At 52.6% G+C, this 19,766-nt stretch overlaps 2 protein-coding genes across 5 annotated transcripts in view; both read left to right on the top strand.

The window, feature by feature from the left end:
* Positions 1-2,927: 2,927 nt before the first annotated feature.
* LAD1 (ladinin 1) lies at positions 2,928-12,950 on the top strand. The gene is made up of 9 exons (XM_010156425.1): positions 2,928-2,965; positions 6,166-6,306; positions 8,048-8,555; positions 8,976-9,116; positions 9,789-9,838; positions 10,677-10,749; positions 11,118-11,249; positions 11,647-11,736; positions 12,864-12,950. Exons 1-9 carry the CDS (start codon positions 2,928-2,930, stop codon positions 12,948-12,950), a joined length of 1,260 nt encoding a protein of 419 aa, XP_010154727.1.
* A 4,455-nt stretch (positions 12,951-17,405) lies between these two features.
* Positions 17,406-19,766, top strand: part of TNNT2 (troponin T type 2 (cardiac)) — a 9,076-nt gene continuing 6,715 nt past the window's right edge. For 2 of the 4 annotated variants that reach the window (XM_010156423.1, XM_010156422.1), the window contains exons 1-3: positions 17,412-17,449; positions 18,404-18,414; positions 19,210-19,236. In XM_010156423.1, coding sequence (XP_010154725.1) covers positions 17,412-17,449; positions 18,404-18,414; positions 19,210-19,236 — 76 coding nt within the window. Of the gene's footprint in view, positions 17,450-18,403; positions 18,415-18,538; positions 18,557-19,206; positions 19,237-19,766 lie in introns of all 4 variants that reach the window. The other 2 variants (XM_010156421.1, XM_010156424.1) reach the window with 2 other exon arrangements.

Genomic DNA, 19,766 nt, shown 5'->3' with positions numbered 1-19,766 from the left:
GTGGAGGAATGCTCTAATTACAGCACAGCTGTGGAAACTGGAATCTCTCCACTGCCCTGTAGCCAAAGAAACAGGCTCTGCACAGGGATGAGACACAGGACATCGTTCCCAAGGGAAAAAAACCCAAACCATGGTGATACTGGTCTAACTCCTTAGTGGATATAACTGGGTGTCTTCTGATGATGTGCATCAGATGAAGATCTAGCCTCCCTGAGCCTGCAGAGCCCTCCTGAAAAGCAGAGTTACACTAGTACCTTGCCTGCATGCAGCGGAGTCCTGTGGCACAACTCCCTTGGCCAGAGCACCTAGCTTTCCTCTCCTGGTTGTAGATCTGGGACAGAAGATAGGACAGCCTGGCATGCAGGGCAGAACTGGGTAAATGTCAGGCTGGGTCCCCTGAGCATCTCTTCCCCGCATGGACTCACACCCCTGCCGAATTACATCACCTTCAGCTTTGTGGACCTGCAGTTTGGTCTGGACTTCGCTGATGACCTCGGGGTGGCCAAAAGAGCTTTTGTAAAGGGAAGTCTGGTCTCACAAAGTGACTGGTGTTCGGTGAAGCCATCAATGACCTCATGGATGAGGGCAACCTTGTAGATAAGAGTTTTCCTGGATTTCCAGAAGCAATGACCTTTAGGTCAGCCGTGGCTAAGAGGGAGAGTCCGAGCAGAGGTAAATAATCGATTAGCAGATAGGAAATAATAGTGAGATAACAAAGTCTGCTGATAATTCTTATGCATTCAGCAGAGCAGAGATAAAGGCTTATGACAGACGTTCAGAAGGATCTTGCAGGACTTGGAGATAAAATGGCAGGGGATGTTGAGGCAGTATAAAGTGGCACACACATGGAAAAGGCAAACATCATATATAAGATGATGGTCTCTGAGTTGGCTGTTGCTCACTTGTATGATAGCCTGGGATTACGGTGAACATGAAAAAGCATGAGGAACATCAGGGAAAACATGAGCTAAATGCTCTGTGGCTGCAAAAAACTCAACCCATGAGAGATCAATGCTTTGTGCTGACAAACAGCTCAGCAGGACCTCATCCAAATTAAAGGATAGGAGAGAGCTTCTCCAGCAACAAGGAATAGACCTGGGGAACTCCTTGCTGAAGGATGTTTTTCATACTAGCAACTTTCCTGCATTTGAGGGAAACCGGGCAAATCCATGTAGGAGAAACCCACTGAGGGGTCTTAAACAAAGAAGAATCAATGAAGGTCTCTGAACTGACAATAATGACTGGGGGACTGTGAGGGTGAGTGTCATTGAGGTTTGTCCTCTTCCTAATCCCCAGCCATTTAATGCCTGTCTAGAATTTCTTCATCTTAATAATAAGAGGAATCACGAACTGTGAGGTTTTATATTCCTTTGCTATGTAGATCCTAGCTGGGGGTGTTCTTTCACTACATTCAGCCTAATCCTTTTTAAAATCCTGTTAAGTCCTATGCTTCAGTGATATCCTTTGGCAATGAGTTTTGCAAGTAAAGTACTCACTGTGCATTAATCAAAGAGGTTTATTGTTTTATAGAACTAAGGCTGAACTACTATATATAGTTTGTCAGCAATTAGCAGGACACTTGGAAGGCTATTTGTGTAATTTTTTTCCTTATGCCATAACTCACTGAATTTTCTGTGTGTATGAAAACACTTGAAGGACAGCTGGTGGCTGCAAGAAGAAACTAAAACAGAGAATGTGCACTGCTCGGAGCAGACGGCTTATTAGACAGGGCATTCTTTAGAAATGGGATTTTAATCAGGAACCTTTGATTAAAATAGTTCCTTTGGTTTCCCAGGTGCTGGGCACACCCCTGAGGGCGAGAGGCATGCATGGCAAGCCCAGCCTTTTAACCAGTCCCTCAGGCTGGCAGATGGGTCTCACTGGGATCAGAGTCCAAGTTTGTACTCATGGAGTCCCGGATGACTTTTTTGGCAAGTATTCGACAAAACAGCTGCCTGACTGCCCCCAGCAGTGGGAGCACTGGGGTGCTGGCCCCAGGTAACAACGAGGCTTGAACCCAGCTCTGCTGTGTCTGGCTGCCTCTGTCACCCCGATGGGACAGCCCCCCCACTGCCTTCGCACCTGCCCTTTGAAAGAGAGTGCTGCCCTGTGTCAGTGTGGGAGCACGGGGTCTCGGGACCAGCGGGGAGGGACAGTAGGTTTGATGGACAGAGTCCAGGCATGAGACAAGCCTGGGTACACAGCCCTGCTCTGGCACAAGACATCAGCACCCAAAAATTGGACCCCCCATGCCTCAGCCACTTCTGAGACTTTGTGAGTGCTCCCTATTGCAGCAAAGCTCGTAAGAACTGGGAGTCTGTGATGACTCAATCCAAGATGTCCAGAAAGGGCTGAAAGGAACAGGGCACCCTCCCATGCTCTTTGGAAAGGGCTGGACTGCACCCAGATGGAGGTGTTCTAATGACTGTTTTGGATCGCTGGGAGCCAGCCTCCTCCCACTCAGCCCAAGTAATTCACCTCCTCCACGGTGTCGGAGGAGTTGTTGACTGGTGGAGAGTGGCTGGTAAAACAGGTTCTCTGCAGGGAGTTGTCTCCAAAACCCTGGGAGACCTGGATGGATTGAGCCCTGAGCGCGGGTCTCCACTCGAACCCTGGCACAGGAGGCAACGAGGAGGGATTTGCTTTTGCGTGGCACTCCTGGGCAGGGCGTCTTTTGCACGGCGCCGCTAGCACACAAATTACAGCCTTGCCTCTGTCAAGGTAGATAAGAAAGCATGTGATGCAGTGTAGTGGTAAACGGGCTGCAGGCAGGGTAAAGGTGCACAGGGAAATAACCTTGCAGGGAGTTCCTCCCTCCTCAGGGAGCAGAGTCTCCGGGCAGCACAGATCCCTGTGGCTCCCACAGCACCTTGGCCTTGATGCCTGCACAGTTTTTGGGGACTCTCTGAAAATCTTGGAAAGTAGGAATGTCTTCTGGCAGAAGGAACTGGTCTGATCTCTCCAGGTAGGTGCTGTGGTTTAATGCTTAACCCTTTACGCAGGCGGGAGGGTGGGGGTGAGGGTGGGCTGTCAGCTTGGTGAGCCTCGGCTGAGGGGTGTTGGTGAGGATGGGCAGAGGGGGACAGACAGCGTGGGGAGGTGTTGCTTGCAGAGGTGGTGGTGGGCCTGGGGACCACTCAGCACTGCTGGAGTTTCTTGTGGGTGGGCAAAATCAGAGGCATTTTTGTTCCTGCTGCCTGGAAAAGCTGAGCACTGTATAGGAAAATAGCTCTGGAAAAGCATCCTTGCCCTGTGTTGGATTAGTTTTGGTCTGGTTTGCCTTTCTTTGGGTCTGCCTGGCTGGGCTGTGCCTCCAGACTTGCCCCGTAGCTGGCTGTGGGGTTTTTTCACTTGCCCCATATCCATACAGCCCCTGGGTGTGTGTCCCGGCTCCGTTGTGCGGAGGCTGCAGCCTCTGCCCATCCGGCGCTGAGCAAGCCCTGATTCATCAGCAGTTGTTGAACGATCCCCGCAGCCCCGCGGCGCTGGCTGCTCCGCTCGGTCTTTCCTAAAATTGATTTTGTCTCCGATGGGAGCCAGGACACTGTGAGGTGAGTTGGGCTCACATGAAGCCTGGTGAGGGGATTGCTCCCAGCCTCCTGCAGACCCCAGAGGTCACCCTTGGCTGTTCAGGGAGGCTGATGGTGACTCAAACGCAGCTGCGCTCTCCCACAAAACAGAACAGAAATCCTAGTTTGAGTGGATGGGATGGCTCTGAGACTTTGCAAACCATAGCACTTAGGGTAAGACACCCACCCATGGCCAGCCCAGAAATGGGAATGAACAGGGACCCTGTTGCTCAGAGGCCACCAGCTCACACCTTGCCTCTGTCATGGATGGGATGGATCCAGAGGGTATCCCAGCCCCATCCAGATCCTCCTCTGAGCCACAGACCCGCCTGAACACAAGCCCAGTGGGGTGCTGCACTCAGGTTGTTTCACAGCCCAGGAAGGCAGTTTCTCCTCTCTCATCAGATGAGACAGCATTCACTGAAACAGCACAAATGTCAGATACATCAGCACTAATGATTAACAGGGCAGGAGAGCACAAAGCAGGGGGAGGCTCGCCAATCTTTTTTATTCATCTCTTTGAGGTTAAAAAAGGTAAGAGGGTGGAAAATACATCCCTCTTTGAAAAGAGGAGGGAAAGATTGGCAAAGCAAATCCATAGCCTAATGGTTGGTTTACTTAATTACAAATAACGAGAAGCTGCATATTGATAATACCAGGTTACATGCTGCCTCTGAGGAGCCAAGAGAATTCAAGGCAGGAAAATCCCATTTTCATTTCGAAGGAGCCTATGCATGAAAAAAAGTAGCTGGCTCTCAGATGGATTTAAGCTGGCATTAGTGCTCCACTCTGTCACTGCTCGAGGGACAAGAGCACTTAGCAGATGCACCCTCATGTGTACGTCCCCACACACGTGCTAACCTTGCCGGGTGGGAACATGTGTGCCGTGATTGCGGCACCAGGAGATCACACCGTGCCGTGCAAATAAAGCCGTGCTGCCTGCCCAGCCAGCTAAGCTGTGTACAAATATTTACAGGGTCAGGCCTGTATGGTGAGTACAGCCGCAAGGACCTAACGGGGAGGTGTCCCTGGGGGCGGTGAGAGCTGGCTAGGATGCTCATCAGCTTCCTGGGGCGGGCCCCAGCCTCCTCCATCCCTGTCTCTCCTGATGCCAAGCATTGGGTAGACATGGTCCCCAAGCCCACCTTTGGGGCCCCTTGTCCCCAAGCCCCAAGTCCCTATTGGGGCCCACCTGAAGCCCCCCAGCAGTGGTCCGCTTGCTGTTGGGGCATGAAGGCTGCTTGGGGTGCAGGGGCGAGAGGGATGGAGGCAGCGGGAGGGAAGGGGAGCACACCCCCTAGCACTGCCCTGTCCCTGAACAGGTGCTGAGCTCAGCCAGGCCCCGTCCCCGCTGCGCTCTCCGTTCTGCTCCGCTGACCCTCCGGCAGTCCTCCACCTCCCTTGACCAGGAACAACAGAAGCTGCAAATGGTTGCGGGGGGTAATGTGGTTTAATTTATGACCCAGCTTTCATTACACAGTAACTCATAAACCACGCTGCGAGTCACCGTGTCCGCAGCGATGCTGGTGATCCTGCAGGCCCCCTCCTGCTCTGACTTCCACATTCTTAAAAGTCGAATTCAGAGTAAACCCCGAGTCTGGATGGAACTGGAGTGTCAGTTACCGAGCTGGGATGCTGTGACAGGCTGGATCCTGCGCAGGGGTGGCTCTGCCCATGGGTGTGCTGGGAGCTCCCCTGTGACCCCTGCATGTGTTTGCAGCTGATTGAGGACTGGTGCTGTAGGTAAATGAACACTGCTGTGGAAAGCTCAAGCCAGCCAATAAAAATATTTTCCATTGCAGTTCATGCACTGGCAGAGAGGGTGGGCAGGTTTTGCACAGGGTAAGGGAGGCAAAGCTGGTGTTTTCCGAACAACTTTTTATTCAGGGGTGGCATTTTATTAAAAAAAACCCCAAAAACAACAAACAAACAAACCCCATTTGGCTTGTGCAAAATAAAATCTTTGAAGAGGATTACAAAACTTGTCTTTTTGGCATAATCTATTATTATAAACAATTCCCGGTGCCAGCCACATGAAGGGAGTATGAGGAGCTCCTGCCATCCCTGTTTCCAGGCAAAATGTGTCAACAGTTGCCTTCAGTCTCTCATGCTTTTGCATCTGAGGGTTTTTGCTCAATAAAAATGAAAATGGCATTGACACAACTCGCGTTGGGGCTAAAATCTTCTGCCACTAGTTTAAGTTCCAGTTTATGTGGTTGTGATCAGTGTGGTGGCTCTAGGGTTTTGGTCATGCTGAGTTACAAGTTAAATATCCTTGCCCAGGAAGGTTTGCTTAATGTAGGGATTGCTTTTAAATGAGTGCTCCCTCCAGCAGAAGAAATGAGGACTTGTAGTCGAGTGCTTGCGTTAGGAAATGCCTGCATCAGCTGGGTGGAGCGAGAGCGCTTTGCGACACCTGGCTCGCGTTGGTGTCCTTCTCCTCCAGCCTTGCACAGCAGCTGAGGAAGGTAACCTCTGTCAACCCCTTGGCCCTTGCCCAAGAGCATTTCAGTCTCCTTTCTTGTCTGGCACCAGGGCTGCAAGCTCCCTGTGTAGGACATTGCTTCACCATGTCCTTATGGTTCATCCCAAACAGCCTGGCCAGGCAGAGGACCCTTGAGGATGAGGAAGAGCAGCAAAGGGAGCGCCGTCGGAGGCACCGGAGCCTGCTGTCCTCTACATCAATGGATGAAGAACCTCCTAGCCCGGTGAAAGATACTAGTCCAGCTTCTAGCAGGTGCGTGAGGGCCTGCTGGCATCAGTCTTATAATGCTGACAGCTCGCAGCTTGCTGCCTTGTTTTTCTCAACCCTGAGTCAAAGATGCTGCAGCTGGTGGGAGTCTCTTCTGGATGAGAGTGGGCTGAGCTTTTGGAAGAGCAGGGGTTCACCAGGCCCTTGGGCAGAAGGATGGTCTTCACAGGAGGAGTAGAACAAGAGGGACATATCTCTGGTGGGTTGAATCATGGACCTCAACATGTCCCACGGCGCAGGGAACCCATGTGCCAGGGTGAGAGTTGGTGCTGAGGTTGAGCTGGCCATACCCCAGTGACACTTTATAGAATCATTGAATATTTTGGGTTGGAAAAGACCTTTAAGACCATCAAGTCCCACCATTAACCCAACACTGCTCATACCACCACTAAACTATGTCCCTCAGCATCTTGTCCACATGTCTCTTAAATCCCTCCAAGGATGGTGGCTCCACCCCCCCTGGGCAGCCCATTCCACCACCTGACAGTCCTTTCTGTGAAGAAATTTTCTTGAATATCCAAACTAAACCTCCCCTGGCACAACTTGAGGCTGGTTCCTCTTGTCCTGTCACTTGTCACTTGGGAGAAGAGACCGACCTGCTCCTCTGCACCCTCCTTTCAGGGAGTTGTAGAGAGCAATAAGAGCTCCCCTGAGCCTCCTCCTTTTCAGGCCCACCCCCAGCTCCCTCAGCCGCTCCTCACAGGGATTGTGCTCCAGACCCTTCCCCAGCTCCGCTCCCTTTTCTGGAGGGCAGGTTGGAGCAGACAGGTGCCATCTCGGCAGAGCAGGTGAGCCGAGCATGCAGCTCCTGGCGAGGTGACCCAAGAGCTTTCCAGCAGTGCTCCCAAAGTCCCTTGCTGCAGGGAGCTGGGATTTAGAGGTTCCCTAAGATCAGCCTGCCCTTACACAACATGACCCATTCACTAAATTGATCCTGGAAATATCCAATATTTAGATGGCTTATGTCCACAGTGACACTCATGCTCTAGAGGTGTTTCTGCAGATGTGAGGGAGTTGGGATGTCTGGGTTGCATAGGGGTTGAACAGGGGTTGGACACGGCTAACGTGAACGAGCTAGACAGGACACGGCCCCCTTCCCTGGTGCTAGCACAGGCTGGCCATGTGGCTATTGCAATTCAGGAGGAGGGCAGATATTATCCCACCTCCTTCAGACACAGTCCGGGTGACCCTGGGCCAATGTCCTGTCTAGCCCTTCCCAAATCTGGTGCATATGTGTGCCTGTGGGAAAGAGGGGCAAATGACTGTTCTGCAGAATGTGTTGTGCCTGTGGTTGAACTGTGCCGTAGCAGATTGTTTTACAACTGACTCTTTAAACTTAAGATAGTGATGTTTTCTCTCACCCACTGAAGAGCCTCAGATGCACGTCTCATAGAGCAGCAGACCCAAGTACGCTGCTCTGAGACCACAGCTCCTTGGCACAGGACTTGGTGGATGCTGATGTCCTGGGATGAGGTGGCAGAAATGCCTGATCTCTGCCACAAAAGGGAAAAAAAATACTTTTGATGCAAACATGTCCTCAGAGAGCCTAGCTGGGTTGATGGGGATGGCTGTAGCGGCAAGTCCTAGTCTGCAGGGATGACTCCAGGACATTGGTGGGATTGTTATTCTTCCCCAGTGCCTTTCACATGGATTAACCTCACCTGCAGCAAGAAAGCCAGCTCTCTGGTGCTGGGTGCTGAGCTTTGTCCCCTGTCTCTGTCTCTAGACCTCAATCCCTGGTGAAGTCAGTGTCCCTCGAGTATGAGGAAGAGGATAATCTCTCAGAGGTGCTGAGGACACAAAAAGGGAGACAGACAAGGTCCCCGATGGCCATCTCTCAGAAGCTGAGGCAGGAGAAGGAACAGCAGGAGCCAGGGGTAGGAGCAAGCCATGCCAAGAGAGGGACACAGTGGCGTGTGGGACAGGAGAGCATCCAGGCTGGAGAGCGGGATCAGGATGCAGCCAAGGGCAGAGGGAACTCACCAGGAGACCAGCACCGGGAGCCGGCCTCAGAGTGCAAGATGGTGGTGAGGGGACATCTCCAGGACAAAGAGGGACAAGGTGTGGAGACGTCTCGGGGGAAGCAGAGGAAGGAGGTGGGGGAACCACAGCAGCGGGCATCGCCAGAGGTGGGGGGCTGCCGACTGCGCGAAGTGAAGATCCTGACCAGACAGGGAAGCCGCAGCATGGAGGAGAAGACGGCCTCGGTGGTGATATTGCCTCTGGACCAGCAGGTGAGCAGAAATGGACAAGGCACCAGCCCTTGGGTTGCAAGGTCCTGGGTGGTGGGAGAACAACAGAGAGGGAAAACCCAAAAGTGTCAGGAGGGAAACGGGACCTGTGGGCTTTTGGGGAAAGTATTTTTGAGAGCTGCAAACCATGAGATGGTGGACAGGGCCCCACCATCTCCATTCCCTCCCTTGCATGTGCTATTCTAATCATCTTCTCCGGCAAGCCCCTACTGACTGCTGTCACAGTTGCACTGCAGAGGTGTTTGGGGCTTTGCCTATTCAAGTGAGACAGCCAAGATTTGGAGGATTTCAGTGTCAAACTCCTGCCTCCAAACCGGTTCCCACCCAGCAGTTCTGCTCCCTGCACCTCAACCTTCTCTGCAGACTCTGCAGGGATGCATCAAATGTCTGCTTTTCCCTCAGCAGCCATCCAGGAATTCCTCAAAGGAGGTAATACAGCTGTCTCCCACCCAAGCTGAACCTGCAAAGTCAAATACTTCTCCCACTCATGTCACCTACAGCAGCTCCATCAGACGAACCAGCCCAAGAACTGTCTCCTTTCGGGTAAGAGCTAAAGCGAGTGAAAGACCCTGTTAGACAGTCAAGGATGGGGCAAAGGAAGGATTGCTTTGGTTTCCAGGTTACGTTGGCAGAACCTGTTCCCAAAAGTGCATTCAGAATCCACCCTTGATCTGGGCACTGAAGCTCTGCTTCAGTCTTTCCTCCGTTTTCCTTCCCCATGTTGGATTGAAGGCCTGTGATGGTGAACATGCCCATGTTCATATGCTTTGTACTGGCATGGAAACGTGGGAAGCGATGACAAATCAGGGAGCTCATTGTCCTCAGATTTTCCAAAGAGTCACAAGATTGACCATCCGCCCTCTGGCATTTCTTGTCTTTCCAGAGAGCACAGGATAAAAAAATCCATCCTCCTTCTTGTCCTTTGTTACATCCCTGAAAATATTTTAATTTCTAGCTCTCTCCCAAATAAAAAAGAGCTCTGGAATAAGATCCTCCCTGCTGTGAATCAGGGCTGGCTGGCTAGGCTTAAGTAACTTCCGTGGTGCTTTATTGGGAATAAAACTGTTAGCACGACTAGTTTTGCTCTAAGATCCCTGGTGTGGGTGAAAATGGAGCTTACTTGAAAACTGGGAGACAAGTTTGAGACAGTTTCTCCCATGTTTATCCTCAGTAACCATAGATGGCTCCAGCATCTCCTCTCCTTGTGTCTTTCAGGTCATCTCAAGAAAACTGCAAGAAGAAAGCCAAAGCCCGCTCACAAGGAGGTCAGCACCTCTCTCCATGTTCTTTTGGCCTTCCTGGTCAGGGACTCTCACCCTTTGTTTTCCAAGGAGTAGGAGGAGGTGATGAGACCTGGTACCAGCTAGTGAGTGCCCTGGCACAGGTCTGCTGCACATTGGTCCCGGGGTGCCTGGCTGACCAGGCAGCAGTGCTTAGCAGAGGACAACGTCCAATGTCCAACTTGTATCTGTACAAGCTCCCCTCAGCTACTCCCTGCTGTCTCTTGGTTGTGGCTTCTCACTGGTGTTGTGTCTGCACAGGAGCGGGTACGTGTTGAGCAGTGCAGCACCACAGCAGGCTCCCATCCCTGCAGATATCAAACCCCACTGTACAGGACTGTGAGCAGCCTGATCTGGTTTTGGTGATCAGATCAAGTGATCCTCCAAATCTCCATGGTGAGGTTTGGACAGGTGGCTTCAAACTTCTTGAGGAACTGAGGGCTGACGTCTGAATGCAGGGAGTCAACAGGGTGCCTTCTCCCACCTCTGAGTGCAGGGCAGGGGAAAGGGGCTTCACCTATGCAAACTATAGGCCAACTCATACTGAAATTGGTGAAGATGCAGTTCAGACCTGGCAGTGTTGAAGACAGGGTAAACTGGGAAATTATTTTTCAACATACAGTGTGGCCCTAGTAAGATGGTGAGATCCATGATTCCCTGCCATCAGCAGGGAATGAGCTGCCTTGGTTCACTTGGCAGATGGATGCAGTCGTGACTGGGTCGGACAGGGTCTCCTGCCAAGTGGAGTCCCCCAGGACTGTGGGCTGAGTCCCAGGAGATCTGGGAGCGTTGTGTTCCACTCTCTCACTTTTTTTTCCACCAGTGCAAGTCTGAGGATCCCTGGGAGCAGCACCACCATTGGGGAGAAGCTGGAAAAGTACAACTCGGCTGTGCAGGTACCCAAAACCCTTGGAACAGCTGGGCTGGTGTGAGGGAGATGTGTGGGGAGAGGAGGGGCCTGGAGCTGAGTGGGGAAGGGAGAGAAGAATGGAGCTGCATGGAACAACCAGTTCTAATGGGGTAGAAGAAATTGGTCCCAGGAAGAAAAAGGGATCAACCTCACGGTTTTAGGAGCAAGGAGGAGATATTGCTTGGAGAAGGTCATGGTCCTGCTGGGGGGAGCAGTGGGGCAGTCCCATGAGCCGGTGATGGGCAGGGAGGGAGCAGACCCCAACTGGCTCAGGATGTGAGCCAGAAGCTGGATGTTGCTTTTTACCAGCTGGGGTGCAGCATGGTCCCCGCTGATGCCCCTCTCTCCTCACAGCGCTCAGAGGTGGTGAAATCAACCCTGACTGTTCAGAAGAGCCTCTTGCTGTCCTCGGAGGGGGTGGCCAGCAAGCGCAACTTCTTTGAGGCAAGCGCTCCCAGCAAGGCTGAGCCACTGGCTGTCAGGAAGGTAAGTGCGGGAGCTGATTTGTGCGAGGACCTTCCAGCAGGGTCCTGTGCCAGGGCAGGCACCAGAATTTTGGACAAGTCTTTCCCTCCTTGGATACTAACACACAGCCCGGCAGGCTGCTGCCTGAGTGTAGTTTGATGGGAGTTTGGTGCTTGCTGAGCAGTGCCAGGAAGGGCTGGGTTTGGGCACTGGCTGCTGACGAAACTGTGCTCTGGCAGTGTGTGGGTTCATGCCGATGCGCTGGTATTTGAGGAGCTGGGATGGAGCCAAGGTGTAGGCTGGTCTCTGCCTGTTGCAGGTTTTCTCTGTCTCCCCATGCCCTGGGGACTGTTCCAGGTTACATTCGTGCAGAGGGAGAGCTGATGCTGTAACCTTAGTGTCCCTCTCTGTGCCACAGGACAACCTGAAGATCCCAGGTTCGGTGACATCCCGCATTAATCTGTGGATCAGCCGAGCTCAGGAGCCTGCCAAGGAGGAAAAGAGCAAGGTACAGGCTTGTGCCAACACCTCAGGCTAGTGCCCTGACACTAAGCAGCACAGTGGGACATGTCCCTGCATTGGGGGTGGTGGGACTTGAAGGGCTGATGAACGCTTGGCTGAACCCATTAAAGAATTGGAGGGCAGCTTAGCCAGGGTCAGAGGTTTGGGTGTGGCAGGGCCACCACGGCGAGATGTCAGGGCTCCACTTGTTGCTGTGCCATGTTCCTGGTCCCCAAATGCCCGAAGCAGCTGATCCCAGCCCTTGGAAGGGTGAAGAGGGAGCAGACACCATCTGGGTGCATGTCCCAGGGCTTCCCCTGCCACGAGTGAGAGAGATCCCATCTCTGCTGGTGTCTGGAGGACTAGCTCTGACCTGGAGGCCACTGGGAGATGAGCTGTATGCTCAGTCCTTCGGCACTGGGTGCTGCGGATTGTGGAGAACTGTGTCTGCACTGAGAGTCTGTGGAGTCTGGAGTGATCTGCCTCCCTGAGCGTATCCCAGCCCCAGGAGTAGGGTGTCTTGTAGCAGTGAGGTCAAAGTGCCTGGCTAAGGGGACTCAGAGGTCAGCACTTTGCCACCGTAGCTGCTTCAGGGACATGGATGCGAGGGAAGTGGACAGGAGACCCTTTGGCCTCAGGGTAGTTTACTGTGCTCAGAAAAGAGAGTTTCAGCAAATCCCAGGGAAGTGTCACTTTTTACGGCAGTACATGTTTTGCCACTGCTTGTAGCAGTCTCCTGCAGCCATCTGGGTACAGGACCAGGAGGGCCAGCTCCAGCCCAGCCCTGCCGCCTGGGCAGGCAAGCCCAGGCACCCTCAGCACTGAGCTGCAGAGATTAGCACTGCCTAAACATGTCTGTGTGGCTCTGTGTTTCCCAGGAAAAGGTTTGCTCCTGGGTAAAGCTTGCAGCTCCTTTATCAGTTTTTCCTATAATAACGTCTGCTGCCATCCATCCATCTCTGTGGGTTGGAGCTGCACTTGGTTTTGATGGTCTACCAGGTGCAGGATCTCAAAGCCAGCTGGTTTCATCTGGACCACGTATGCTTGAAGGTTTTGATAGTCAGACCAAGGTAACACTGCATGTGAAGCATGGGGAAAACCTTCCTGTGCCACTTACAACTCTCCTGTTTGCAGGACATCAGGAAAATAAACAGCCTGACAAACCGTGATGTCTGGGTAAAGCAGCCTGGAGACACCAAGGTAGACATGGACCTGCTTTGAAAACTGGTGCATCCTCTGAGCTAGGGGCAGAGCTGGGACCTGCCTGCCGGTTCATCGCTCCCAGGGCAGGTGTGGGAAAACCAGGCTACTGGGGGGGAGAGGGGTCATGTGGGACATCTATGACTTGGACATCGGCAGGAGGGGACAACTGGAGGCAGCTGTAAGGGTGAGAAGGGGTCTGTCTGGGAGAGGAAGGGAAGTGGCATGTGGTGGGATTTAGGGTTTGCCTCCCTACCCCATCCCCTGTTTAGGACAAGTATGGTCCTGATTAAAGTAGGTGCCTTTGGAGATTTGCAGCCGCAGGCCCAGTCTCACTGTTTATCACTTTCTTTCCAGTTGTAGTAATACCAGTTGTGATAATATCAGATGATCTGGGAAAAACTGAAAACTGCTTTGCTCTGAAGATCAAAGCCCAGCCCTACCCAATCATCCAGCAGCCCACTGCCATGAGAGTCCCCGCACCATGTGTAGGTGCACCCCAGGTTGCTGAGGCCTCCTGCTTGTCGGATGGGAAGGAAGAAGGCTGGAAGATTACCCCTGCACCCACAGTCCTCACTTGCTGCCTGCCTGGGAGCACCCAGGCCTGGAGACTCCTTGAAAAGGCTGAAGGCAGACTCTTGTCTCATTTCCCCAAAATGCTTTGGTGTTTTGCCCCTAATTTTTGGCTGTGCCCCATAACCCCTTGCCAATAGGATCAGCCTATACATCTTCTTGGCAGCTGGATCATGTCAGTGGGGCAAGAAGCTACCTGGCCAAGGGAATTTCAGCTGCACGTCTATGGACCATGGTCGTCCTTGCTGCCTGACTCATGTGGGGTGAGGTGGGGCAGGCAGATATCACTCCCTCGTCTAGGCTGTCACTGCTGGAGGGACCCAACCAAAGGCAAATGGTGTTTGCAAAGTCACGCGTGCGCTGATGTAGCTTGGAGATGCCTAATGGAAGAAGGGACGACCTGATGGTGCTGATGCTTCCCTCCACCCACACAGCTGAGCCAGAGCCAGAGACTTGGCCTTCTCCACCCTACCATTACAGTCCCCTGCCCCCTACAACAATGACCCCTTTCACTTAGTGACACAGGAAGGGTGGGCTGACCACGGTCCTATTTTTGGCATTGCATGGAGATGAGCGCCCTGTGCGGGGTCCCTTCTGCAAACCCCATTCCGCTCTCACCCTTCCTCCTGAGCCCTTTGCCCGTGGCTGTACAGACCCCTCGTCCTGCACTCGCCGGGTTGCCGAGTCCACGCAGTAGGGAAGCGGGGTGCTGTCTTGAGGCCAGCTTTAAGGTGCCATGGGCAGCCCCTAAAATGATGTTCAAATCCTGTGCCAGAGCCATTCAATGGGCTGGGGCTGTGCCTTGAGCAACCATTGCGATGTACAAATTCAGCGTGGGACCTTACTGCTGCCCCTGGGCCTGATCTTGCTTGCTGTGCTTTGGAAAGGTCTTGGTTTTCTCTGTGCCTTTTCTTTTTCTAATAAAAGTTGCTCTTTCTAAGATGCTCCTGGTCACCTGCTCCTGGGCTGGGACTGGGTGCAGTTCACTTCTTTGCTTCTGGCAAGAGGAAAAAAGGCAAAAACCCAAGACAAATGCGTCCTGGAAGGGGGATAAAAGCAGCCTGAGACTCTTCTCATTACAGCATCTTGGTCCTGGTGCAGCGGCTGAGTGAGACCGGGTCAGGGGCTGTGATGGAGGGTCCAGTGCTGCACTTGCGGTAGCGCTGCCTTATCAGCGTCCCTGGCCCTAGAAAATGACAGCTGGCTGGCTTGTGTCAGCCCCTTGGGCACTCACGTATCTTACTCCAGAGGGTTTAAAATAGCAAATCTCTGAGGCCACACAATAGCTTGGGCTTATATGGGCTCCTGAGGGGGAAGGGGGTGCAGCAGAGGGGGGCAGGGGCTGAAATAGCAGCTCACAAGTGTTGCATTCCTCACTGGGCGCCGGGCACATTCCTCCCGGCGCTGCCCGCCCCGGGGTGGGCACTGGAGCCCCCTTAAAGCCTCCTGCCCCAAAGAGCTTTTCCCAGACACCCGCTGGCTTCCCCTCGGCTCCCTGGGATCTCCTCGCCCCCACAGTAGAGGTAAGGCTCGGTTAATACCCGCTCCTGGCGTAGGATGCTTAGTGGAAGGGCAGTTGTTAAAGACCCAGAAGTTATTTGGCTCAGGGTTAATGGTCCTCCCCAGCCGTTTGCACTGGGATGTATTTTTGCCATGAAGGCATTCCCATGGATAAAACATCGGGAGTCTCTCCAGGGGGTTGTATTTGCAACTCGCCCAATGACTTTTGAACCAGCCCAATGTGGGCCAAGGTGACTGGGAGGGATTTTGGCTGCCCTGGTTCTGGAGGAATCTCATAAATCCCAATACCCCGTGTCTCTGGAGGATACAAGAGGATGCAACGCCCATGGGAGAGTTGGGCCTGCCTGGCCCTGACTCGCTGGCAGCCCATGGGGTGGGTTAGAGGTGGGATGCTCCTGTGCACAGTCAGACCCTCTCAAGGAGGAAGGGAGAAGCGACGGGACACACGCTGGAGCAAATGCTGGGAAGTGAGAACTGGGTAGCCTGGAGGAAAGCAGGGACTGAGAACCAGGGGGGAATAATTCAGCCCCAGAAGTGTGATCATCCGGACCTGAGCTAATGAAGTCAATGATTTTAAGGACTGGGAGGAATATTTGGATTATTTAATATACAGCAAATGATGGGAGATATTTTGCAGTCAATAATATTCACAATGTTTCCTCTTTAACTCTGTAATACGTCTGCTGGGTTGTTCTAAACCTTTCAAAACAGATTTCAAATCTTAAACGGAAAGCTCTGTTTCTGTGCAGAGGATGTAAAAATATTTCCTAGAGCCCCTTTTTCTTTTGTACTCCCTCAACAGTCCTGGTTTTGTTGCTGTTCCTCAGCAAACGCTCTGTGGGATCTAGTGATATGTGAGAGAGGGGGTGAATGGAAATGTAGAACTAGGCCTTTGCAAATGCATGTTTGCACTGCCGTGGCCAGGAGGGAGTCTCCACTCTTGTGTCGTGGGAGGATCACATGAAGTCTGGGTGCTCAGAGGCCACAAAAATGATTTGGCTAAACATGAGGGGATAGCAGGATCATGCCGAGTCTGTGGAAAAAGTAGGGCCAGGAACTGATGTTTGAGGGGGAGCAGAGATCGAGGGCGTGGTGCCGGAAGGGGGTGCTTAGGGCCAAGCCCCACATCCATTAGAGGGAAAGGAACAGTGATGGCAGAAGCAGGTGGTGAACCCAAGGCAGACAGGGCTGACTTCTGACTTCATTTGTCTCCAAAAAACACCTTCTGAGTCATTGCTCAGAAGTGAGATTTGACAACCCCCCGCGAGCCACCGGTATGCACAGGCATCTCTCCTGTAATGCGCCTTTCCCGTGCTTGTGGATTCCAGTCCTGGATTCAGCATCTTGAATAGGCGATCCCGAAGCCTGTCCTACCCATCCCGGGTAATAAATGCTCAACAGATGTAGCCAGGACCAGTTGTTCCCAGACGCCCATCAGGAGAAGTACAGCGGGGCTGCTCTGGGAACAGGTGGTTTAGCACACGGAGTTATTTCTAGAGATGCCTTGCATTGTCCTGCGGCATCTCAGCTCTGCTGAGGTCCGGCAAAAATGCGAGTTGTGTGCAGGGGCTTGGGCTGACGCTCAGGGCTGCTCCGGGATGCCCTGGGCTGGGGCTGATCATGGACTGGTCCGTGCAGACCTCGTCGCAGTGAGCTGGGTGGAAGCTAGATGAGGAGGCACCATGAGTACAGTCCTGATCACGGCTGGGAGGGAGACGGGTGTGCTGGGAAGATGAGCATGGCCATTTCTACAGTTATTAGCCTCATTGTAAAGCCAGGCTGTTAATTATTCCTTTTAGCTGCCCTCAGTCTCAGGGCCAGGACCAGGAGAGAAATGGTCCTGCTGAGCCGAGATCACTCCTTTCCAGAGCACATTCTGCACTTGGAGGGCTTGGAGGTCTCTCAGAAATCTTGTGTTGTGGCTTGTGCAGGGCTGTAAATTTGAGATAATGGGATGTCCCTGCAAGTTTCTATATCCCAACCGAGCTAAGAATAGCCAGGAAGCACAACCAGCTGTATGTTAATTGGGTTATTTTCCTGTGCCCTAAGCAAACACGGGACGCTGAGATGGCTGCGGCAAGGGGAGCTGAGTGTCTTGGACATGGCTCCTGACAGCAGTTATCAGTGTTGCATGAGGCTGTCACTAATCTCCTGCCTCCTATTTGGGGTGAGCTGTAATCCTGGGACAGGAGGGGAGAGCCTTATCTCTGCTGAGATAACACTGTCACAGCCTGGCTGGGGACAGCTCACAGCTCTAAGTGCTTTGGGGAGACGCAGGGTCTCCGTGCCCGTGTCTCCAGCACTGGAGAACAGGCTGTGCTTGCCCTTATCTCAGCTCCTAACACTTGTTTTTTCCAATCTGCCTTGAATTCTGCTAGATAACCAGGCATGTCAGACTCTGAAGAGGTCATGGAAGAATATGAGCAGTAAGTGGTGTGTTTTTAAATGCCCTTTCTCTCTCCTTATTCCCACTTTCCCACAGGATTGCTTAGAGGCGCTGTTGGGGAGGCACTGGCTCTTGTCATTACTGCAACATGAAATCCCCCCACCCCAAGCTCATCTGCACCGCTGCTGTGAGAGCACCAAGGCCCCCAGGAGTGGGGAGTTTTGCATTGGGAGCTGTATCAGCACATACATGGCAAGGGATGGTCCCTGCATGAAAATGCTGGAGTCTAGATCAGTGGGATAGAGCTGTGGAAAGCTGGTGTTGTCAGCCTGCTGCTGATGGGCTCCTACTGCCACATCCAGAGCATCACTCCTCAGGGCCCAAATCTGAGGACAACTTTTGCTGATGAGGGCTGCTGGGCCCTGAGGTGCCCCCTGTAGAGAAGGGGCTCAGTGTCTGTGGTACACGGTTACGGGGATCAGCCCAAGCACTGCTCCTGCTTCTCATCCACCAGCAGAAAAAGTAGATCTGAATCCTGTTCTTATGTTTAAATGCCACAACAGACTTGTGTCTCTCAGCAATGTCTGACCCTTGTGCCCAGTGTCCCCTGGGTCAGGAAATCTCCTCCAAGGTCAGGAAAGGACTCCGGGGCAAAGGTGGGATGCGAGATACCCATTTCCAGGATTACAGGCCATGGCCACTCAATCTTCTCAAGCTGCAAAATGGTGTTGTTCTCTGGCCAGTGTCGAAGTGTCAGTCGAGCTCTCCAGCTCCTGCTACCCACAGCCTGATGGGGATCTGGGTCCTGTCCTGTCCCCACTGCCACCTTACAGCATGCCACTCAGCAGCCTGCCCAGCAGGCATTGCCCCTTGCTATGAAAAAGGGAGCCAGCCTGGAGGCAATTTCAAATTCCCTTTCAGCCTCACTGGTGGAGACACATGTCCCGCTGAAGCAGATTGCTGTCACTCCACAAATTTTTGTTGTGCTTTGCAGGGAGCAGGAAGGTAAGAGGATGTGGAGCATCTGCAGCTGCCCTGAAGCTGAAGCTAAGAAATGATCAGAGCAACTTCAATAACCTGCGTCTTCTTTCCCTTCCCTCTCTTGCGTGCTCATGTCTGCTCTGTGAAGAGGAGTATGTAGAGGAAGGTAGGTGTTTCACCGGCTGTTTCAAGGGCTGAGAGACAAGTGCTGACGGTTCAGTGCTTTACTTGGGTGGGTTGTGGTGGTAAGGGCCTTGACTGCAATGGGCATATCACGACCAGGAAAGGCAAATGAGACTATGTTCTAGATTTCTCCACCTGAAACATCAGTAGGATCAAAACCGGTCTGAATTTTCTCAGGATCTCTTTTGGCAGAGTGATCCCTTGACTCAAAACAGGGGTCGAAATGCTGGATTGGGTATTGGCAGAGGTGTGAGCCCAAAAACTCAACAGGAGTTGGAGCCTCGGCTGAATGTGTGTTAATGATGTTCATGCACAAACCGCTAACTGCCTCAGTCTGAGGAAGAAGCAAACCCCGTGGTGGATGTGGCCGCTCTGGGACATGGCTGGGCTGTGCATCTGGGGCTGGGTTTGGGAACTGGGTTTTGCTGAGCCTCTTGCTGGTTCAGGACACTGCCTGGCAGCCCAGGCTGCTGCATGGCAAAACATCCTGGACGTGAAAAGCAAAGAGAGGCACAAGGGGTGAACCGCTGCAGTGCTAGAGTCCTCATCTCATGCATGCCATGGCTACACTCCTCAGCTTTATGGGGTCTGGCTAACCTCTGCACTTATTCCTTTCCCTCCTCCCTGGCTCAGAAGAGGAAGAATGGATAGAGGAAGAAGACGGTAGTTATTGCACCTTTCTTTATTTCACCTCTCCACTGCTGTTGTGAATATGTCGTGGGTCGGTGTGTCTTTTGCGTCTCCCTGGTTTGCAAAAGGGTTTTCTTTCATTCTTCCACTTCTCTCTCTTGCTTCTTGCACTCCCTCCCCCTCCTGCCCTGTTGTGCTGTGCATATCTGTTTCTGTGTCTGTGGCTTCTGTCTTACATCTATCAACCAAATGCACTCGAGGTTTGCTATCTTCTTTTTATTTCCTTCTCTCTTGCCTTGGCACCAACAAGTCTTACCAGGGCCCCAGCATCACTCTGACTCCAGTGGAGGACTGGTGGGGATACTGCTCCCTCCAGTGGAACAGTGCTCCAACGGTGTCATAAATAAGATTGTGAAGGTGCCAAAGGCATGTTCTCTAATAACAGCCAGTCTTGTTCTTTGCTGTCTGGAGGAGAGCAATCACTCTCCCATCCTGGGGTTTAAGAGCATGATAACATGAGAGGGAATGAGAGATAAAACAGGAGGTGGATATAAATCCTTTAT

Source organism: Eurypyga helias, unplaced genomic scaffold (assembly GCF_000690775.1).
Source record: "Eurypyga helias isolate BGI_N326 unplaced genomic scaffold, ASM69077v1 scaffold45407, whole genome shotgun sequence".
Taxonomy (NCBI): domain Eukaryota; kingdom Metazoa; phylum Chordata; class Aves; order Eurypygiformes; family Eurypygidae; genus Eurypyga; species Eurypyga helias.
Note: the sequence above shows the minus strand (reverse complement) of the source record. Positions and strands in the feature narration are given on the sequence as shown.